The sequence below is a fragment of the Aptenodytes forsteri genome, unplaced genomic scaffold (genome assembly GCF_000699145.1).
Source record: "Aptenodytes forsteri isolate BGI_AS27 unplaced genomic scaffold, ASM69914v1 Scaffold142, whole genome shotgun sequence".
Taxonomy (NCBI): Eukaryota; Metazoa; Chordata; class Aves; order Sphenisciformes; family Spheniscidae; genus Aptenodytes; species Aptenodytes forsteri.
In genome coordinates, this window is record NW_008794598.1 from 2,515,619 (window position 1) to 2,523,674 (window position 8,056).

At 39.5% G+C, this 8,056-nt stretch overlaps 1 protein-coding gene across 1 annotated transcript; it reads right to left on the reverse strand.

Moving 5' to 3' along the window:
• Positions 1–1,262: 1,262 nt before the first annotated feature.
• On the reverse strand, positions 1,263–7,600 carry DYRK3 (dual specificity tyrosine phosphorylation regulated kinase 3). The gene is made up of 2 exons (XM_009272761.2): positions 7,488–7,600; positions 1,263–3,521 (listed from the first exon to the last, which is right to left on the reverse strand). Exons 1-2 carry the CDS (start codon positions 7,569–7,571, stop codon positions 1,950–1,952), a joined length of 1,656 nt encoding a protein of 551 aa, XP_009271036.1. The 5' UTR covers positions 7,572–7,600; the 3' UTR covers positions 1,263–1,949.
• Positions 7,601–8,056: the final 456 nt, after the last annotated feature.

An 8,056-nucleotide genomic window follows, 5' to 3' on the forward strand; every position in this document is an offset into this window, starting at 1 on the left:
CCACTTCCCTGATTCTCCATTCAGATAAAACTTCACTCAGCTGAGCCAAATAAAAAATACCAGTCATGCATTATTATGAAGTGATCCATGAACATACCATGCACGCTGGTGTTACTTGTAGCTGCACGGATAAAGGCTAGACTGTTATTTTAATATTATTACTAAGCTTATTGAATTTACACGTGTAAAACAAAAGAACTCAGAAAAGCTACGTACACGAGAACCTCAGTTTAAACAACAGTCCTGGAAAGTTTGGAGCTTTGGCTCTGTCTTTTTGACCTTTTTATACAGGCCTCCACCCAGCATTTCACCAGTGCTGTAATTAAACAGAGCAGAGGAGAAAATGCAGCCCCATCTTCTCAGAGGGAGGGTCTTGTATTGACCACGTGGTCACCTTTTCTTAAAAATCACCCTGAAATTCCTTTGTTTGTATACTGAGAGTCTCCTTGTTTTAACATTAAAAGCCTGCTACAGAGAAACTCATTAAATTTAAAACCTTCTGTTCATAAAAGCTCCGAATTGCATTTAAAATTGTGTTCAGGCACCTGGCAAGAGATCAGATGTTTCTGCAAAGGGACTCGGGCCATGTGGCTGCAAGAAATAACAACCCGAACGAGTTGTGCTGTTGTCATTACAGGTCACACCACCTTTTCATGTTCTTGGAAGATAAAGGAAGAGGAAATACAAGCTCACGTATTTCAAGAATGAGAAAACGTAGGCATCTCTCTCTCAAAGACCTGAAGGAATACGATTAGAAATAATAAAGCAATTCTTCCCATAATGTATTTTGATTTGGATCCACCAGTTCTTGCACCTTATCAATCTCCCCTGATATTTTACAGATTATGCTTAGATTTCAGAGCACGCTTCCAATCATTAGGTGTGCCCCCTCGCCCCCATTTTCTAGTTACAGTCCTGGGCCCCCTGATAGGGGTGGCACGTTTGCTTTTTATTAAGAGAGCTCCATGTAATTCAATGGAATTCACTCTACACACAAAAAAAGAAATTTTTAAAATGACCAGAATCTCAAACATGTATATAAAACATGCTCTTTAAGCTCAACATTTTTGTTTTGGGAACAACATAGGAAAACAAACACACACGCACACATCTGGCAGAACTGACGATTTCCATTTGAGCTCCAAAGAAACCTATGACTGATTCATTAGCCCTGAACAAACTGGCCCACACTTGTGACAGGCCAGTCCTGATCTTGAATTCCCCTACCAGCTTTCTATAGACTTTTAAGGGAAATAGCAAGTGTACGGAAGTTAGTAGTTTTATTTAGATATATCCTGTGTTCCATGGCATTTCTATGCTCCTTTGGGGAAAAAAAAAACCAAAACAAAAATCAGACGATAAAATTTCAACACCAAATTCCTTTGGTGTCTACATTCCATGGTATTTTTAAAAATCTCAGTCAGGATAGATAAGGGAAAAGCAGCACAGAGAAATCAAATTCTTCAAACAGAAGTTAGCAATTTGCAAGTAAGTTCCTAATGCATTACATTAACACATTTGTGCTTTTGACATTAGATGTAAAAACTCTCCCCAGAATAAAAAGAGTTCAGTTGGAGATTAACTGAAAATACATATTTTAAATCAATTTCCCTTGCTGTCTTAAGCAAAAGGATCTGTTAAACCGTCCTGATAAGAAATAGTCTGATTTCTAAAACAGCATTATTAAATAGCACGTCTGCCAAACTGTCGTTTTACTCAACAGCTGAGCTGACCTACCCAGTGATGTAATATGCACCACATTGTGAGTGAAACAATCGGATAAAAGTTAGCCCTTTAAATGTGTACATGTTGACTGAACTTTTTATATTCAAGATTTAGCCTCTAATAAAAAGTAAATCCATTAAAAACCTCTGCATTTAGCTTCCTTACACATTATTAGCAAACAATTAAAATACAAGGTACGTATTCTGGAAATACATAGTTCTCTATTAGCTGACCAGTTTGGGCAGCACAGTACATAGAGGTATACTGCCATTGGAGTCGGACGTTAAGTTAGCCCTCAGCTTGTTCGCTACTCCAACTACAGGAGGCAACTTGGAACCTATTCCTGTGAGAGAACTTGTATAGCTAGAAATCCGTTTATTGGAGGTTTTATCAGTGCTGGGTGGTTTGGGCATTCGTTTACAAATCCAAGGGTGCCTTAAAGCTTGACTCGGAGTCATGCGTACAGAAGGATCCCAGCTGAGACATTCTTTTAAGAACTCTATAAACAAGGGATCGTCACAGCCTTTCAGTGCTGTCACCCAGTCTTTGTTCCCTGGAGCGCCTCGTATTTTACCCCGGCGCGATCGACTCCCATTAAGGGTCACTCTTCCATCTGCGTGCATAGTCACAGTGCAGTAGCGAGGATGACCCTTAGAGCTGATGAAGTTCTTGGCTCGCTTGGATTGATCCAAAAGCTTCTGAGGTGGCACTCCAAGAAGTTCCATCATACAAGCCAGTTGGTCTCCTTCATCCTCTCCAGGAAAAAGAGGGTAGCCAGTCAACAGCTCCACCAGAATACAGCCAAAACTCCACATGTCTATGGGCATCCCATAGCGACTGCCCAGAATTACCTCTGGCGCCCGATAAAATCGAGACTGAATATATGTGTAGACTCTTTGGTGCTCAAAACAGCTGGACCCAAAATCTATAACCTTGATTCCACTCCTCCCTTGCTGTTTTAGGAGGATATTTTCCGGCTTCAAGTCACAGTGTATGATTTTGTTTCTATAAAGGGCATCCAAGCACTGCAGTATAGAGTGAGCAAACTTGCGCACCAGTTGGATACTGAAGCCCTGAAACTTATTTCTTTTAATCAGCTCATACAGGTTCATACTCAAGAGTTCAAAGGTCATACAGATGTGGTTCCGAAAGGTGAAGCTTTCCAGCATGTGAATAACATTCATACTGCCCGTTTTATCCTGCTTCTTCAGATGCTCCAGAATCCGGATTTCTTCTGCTGCTTGGCGATGGAATCTCTTTTCATTGCGAACCATCTTTAAGGCTAAGTGTTGGTGGAGTTTGTGATCGTAGACTTTAGCAACTTGTCCAAAACTGCCCTTGCCAATGATTTTGAGTACTTCATACCGGTAAGCAAGATGGTCATGGGGCACGTGAATGTAGCTGCCTTGGTCGTCATCATAACCTCCATTGTTGGGACCACCAATAACTCCTTGCCTCTTTTTTGCAGCTGGACCCACAAAGTAAATTTCAGAAAAATTAAATATCTCTTGCTGCTCATAAGCAGATAACTGATGTTTGTACTGTTTGACAGCTTGCTCTGGAGCTTGGGAAATGGCTTTATGTGCTTTTGAGGAACTACCACCACCTTTAGAAGTGCTTATGCTCTCTATACTTTTATCTTTTGTCAGGGAAGGAAGAGATCTTTCTGAACCAGTAATTCCTGCAGACTGAAGAGTGCTACTCCTTCTGTTGCCAGAGTCCTCAAATAATTGCTCCACTTTGACCTGACTTCCAGTCAGAGGGTGATCCTTCATTGCGAGTTTGTTGCTAGAAACCTACAGATGGAAAAACAAAAAAAATAAGCTTTACTTTATCTTTTAAAGCACAGACTAAGAATAAAATCAATACCACGTAAAACAAAAACAGCAACATTCACATGTTTTGCATTTCTGTGAGGAACAAATACAAAATACAAAAACGCTAAACTAACTCAAGTTACAAGCATAGTTATAGAAGGGTACACAAAGAGAATGCAGCTTACTGAAACAAGCACTTGCACAAACGTAGTGTGTTTTTAAGTCCATAAAGGGTAAACCCTAGAGAGTCAAACGCTCAAACAAGGACACAATACCTATCTCCACCAGTATGCACGTAGTCAGCAAACAGCCGGGGGAACAGCTATGTTTAGCTTTAAATGTGGGTGCAGCAAACACAACCAACGACAGATGCAACTTGCACCTGTCTGAAACGTGCAACAGAACATGAATGTGCAGAGAAGCGTTAGCAATATTGCAAAGACAAGTGTGCCAAAGGAGACAAAGAAACAACAGCAAGTGGCATAAGGCTGGTGTAACCAAGCTGAACAAGGAGCAAAAGGATGACAGTGAGACAAGATAAACCATACTTTTTTTCTTTAAATTGATGTTTTTTCTTTGAAGGGGAAAACATCATCATATCCACAACTCCTTTTAAAATCGTGATAGCTGCACAACTATCTTCAGACAGACCTGGAAGCTTTGAATAATCAAGAAGCTCTCTTACTCCAACTGTGTTGACAGTAGTCTGTAACCACTGCCTCTTACTGCCATATGTTAAAATATTTACATCTGAAATGAACTCTCAGAAGGTGAGAAAAGCACTGTGAAATTTTTCAGGCTTGTCATTTTTACAAATTATTAAATGCTCAACTCCTGGAGTTCAGTTCCTTACTTGAACAGCAGTTATTCCCCTTTTCTACTCACTGACACTCCATGCTGAGAGACAGCAGAGAGGTGTTGTCTTATCCTGTGCAACACTGAAGAAGCCTTGACTAGAGTAGCAACATCTGTTTTCCATTTTGTCCTTTAATCTAAAAATAAAGATTTGAGACACATGCCAAACCGAATCCCTGAAAACCAAAATAACTACACAGGAATCAAACAAAAATTATAAATAAACCTGCAGATCCACAGCAATAAAACCAAATTCCTTTTTAGTTACATACAATCCAACATCTCGGCACAGACAGTAAATAAGGGAAGCGAACGTTCTTGCCAAAAACAACTACACACGCCTCTTAAGAGTCTGTTTGTTGGTGCTGCCTTGAAATGTTTGCCCTTGTTCACAAGCCCTCAAAGATGGGCATTTCCTGCAAAAGTCAGTCCTTATCAGTGGTGACTAGGGGCCATCGGATATATCCTGCTAAGTTCCACTACTCTGAGTCCTATCGACCCAAAAATACAGTGTACTGTAAGAGACACGCCTTTCCAGAAAGTCTTAAATAAAAAAACAAAGCCCAACCCTGGTAACTTAGAATAAACGCCTTTTTTCTCGGAGTCTGGCTGAACCTCCGAGATAAGAATGACATATTTTCGGAACTGGCTACAAGACTGTTCAGTCCAGGAGACTCAAACAGTAAGTTTACAAATAAACAGAGAACATAAGCACAGAACAAGGTTCACACTTGTTTGTTTTCTGAAGTTTTCCAGGGGGGCAGGAGAGAGGGGGAAAAACCAAACCAAAACAAGGCTGTCCTTCTACAGTAGAAGTCTTATTTTCACCTTTGCAATCAAAACTCGATATCCTCCCTACACGGGTTTCAATTGTATGCACAACAGAAGCAGCTTTTTATCAGTGACTTAGAACGGACACGACTGCACCTTTGCAGACAGCCACCCTAACGCAGAACACTGCCATGGGAGTTTGTACCAGCAGGGCTCTGCGGAGCTCTAGCTGGATAAATGAATTAAGCAAGCACCAAGACTTCAAAACGTGCTACTGTATTGCACAAATGTCTTTCAACTATTTGGTTTCGGAAAAATGGTGTTAACAGTCTGAATGTCATAAATTGTAGCAACATGATAAAAGTGTGAAAGCCTTGCAAACAGTGCTACATCTAAATATGCCCTATTCAGGAGCAATAGCAACTCTGCTAATGCTGTTTGTGGCAAACATTCTGTACCTTTGAATCCCTAAATAAACAAGGAATTCACGATTCTGTTTATCCCGGAACTATTTCTTAATGAAGAAACTACAGCTTTAAATCTCAAACCCGACTCCACAGCCATTCAGTAGTAAGGACTAAATTTTCATTCTTAGAGGACTACCAAAATCACTTGCCACATGACAGTCAGACACAAATATAGATCAATCCTAACTTGAACTCAGAAGAGCTGCACTTAAAGTCAGATGACTTCTGGGAACATCAGCTTTCTTTCAACAGCTTTCTTTTACAAATCACAGGCTGCACAGGTTTTGTTTTATCGATAAAGTGCTATTAGCAGCCAAGAAATTAGACTGACAACACAAGTGGCACCCTGTTGAAGATCTTCACATATTTACAAAACTTCATGTTAATTGAGAAGGAAACAGTTAACCCAGTTCCTATACAGGTGGTTTTGCAAAAGTGCATCAGTTATTTTCTGAATACTGAATTAAACAAACTGAACTAAAAGCATGTATTCTCAAAGCAGAGACATTTATGTTCTCTTATAGCGAAGATGAAAAGAATGGACAGCTGCAGACCTCAGAAGTTTTCAATTCTCATGTAACATTACACTGTAATATAAAAATCTTGCAAGAAGGAAACCAAATATCACTTAATTCCAGATACTTTCCCATTAAAATTGAGCATCATGATTTTCATCCTTGCATGCTTCATCTCAGTTCCTGCTCGCAAGATGCCACTAAGGTTGTATTTTTTGATGTGTCATTACGGCAAAACTAGGCATTTTATAATCCTTAATCTTGCCTTAAGAAGTTAACAGGCTTGATGGACAAAATACAGATGAAAAATAAGATACACCAGGGAAACTAAATATTCATGGAGTTATATTTGTATTTAACTAGATAGTTCCATCCTATGGATTTCTGTTCAGTTATGAACACTACTCTTCAAACTCTACTACTCAACAAATCTCTACATTTCTTCTGCTATCCCTCAACATTGCCAAAAAGGGAAAACACAGACCCATGCTACTGAGTTTGCTCAGTGAACAGCACAGACCACATTAATTACTAATATCTGTTACAATAAATTCCAACAAGGTGATGATTTTCAAACGCATCTTACTCAGTGAAATGTCTATTTTCACATTTTAGAGAGCGGGTTTTTTTAAGCTCAAGCTCCTTCACTTCTGCCAGAATTCAACAAGAGCCAAAACACGTTTAAAAACCATATAAAGGTCAGATCACTGTACAGCTAAACACGACCACTACTGCTCAGTTGAATCGAGTTAAGGAAAGATCTCATAACTCCACATCTGCTGAGGAAACACAGCACTTACAAAGAAGCACGTTAACACCTTCAGTCCATAAAGAGCTATTTTGCTAGCAAACGTAGTGGCAGATAATGCCAAAGTTTTCAGAGGAGAAAGATACTTTTGTAAGATGTTTGACAGCCATGCAAACCCACACTGCTCCTTCTGCTGTTCGTAAGTACGTATCTCTTGGAATTTTCACAAGGGAAACTAAAATGGAAACGTGCAAGAGTTAAAGCAAAGCACGTGTGGCTTTACATCCTTATCAACATACAAGGTGACACACGGAACACTTCAGCCATTTGTAAAATAACTTTCTTGATTAAAACATGAGCTGAGGATAGTAAGATAGGATTTCTGAGGCTGCCTAGCAAGTTCTGCACTGAACACAATACCACATCATTTTTATGCTTAGTAAAAGCAATAACGTTAATAAGCTACTACAAAGCTGCAACATCCCACTTTTTTAATTTATTCTCTACAGTGAGATGTCTAACTCCTTGACAGTTTTCGCTGCCACACAACACAACGCGGTGAAGACCCAGATAACTTTAAAATACTCACATTAGATCTTCCAAGGGAAGGAAGTCCTGAGGGGCTGTGTTCTTCATTTGTAGAGTCTTGGTACCTAATCTGATCTATCCTCATATAGGAGTCATATAATCCATCTCCAAACCTGGCTGGAAACATGCCATATACAAACCAGTTAGTCACAACAGTTCACGTTGATACAGACAGAGACAAATGCTGAAATGTATCTCACTTAGCACATTTTAGTCTGTAAGATCATCAGTTCTCGTTCATTTATTAAATGATCTTTAGAATTTAACTATGACTATATTTTAATACCACAACAGAGTGCAAAGCTCTTGGGAAATCTTAATTTGTGATACTTTCCTTTCAATTTAGAGCCTCTCTTTTTTTTAATCAGCTTTTGCACTGCAAATACATCCTTAAGAAACATTAACCAACACACTCCCCATTTTCCCTGAAGCAGGATAATCCCGAACTAGCCTCATTGAGAGCGACAACAGAAAACGAGCACACACTTAAATACTTGATAGGACTATCCTTTAAAGAAGGTTATCCTTTAGAAGCGATACGTGGGAATTACGGTTAGCAGATTTGCTACA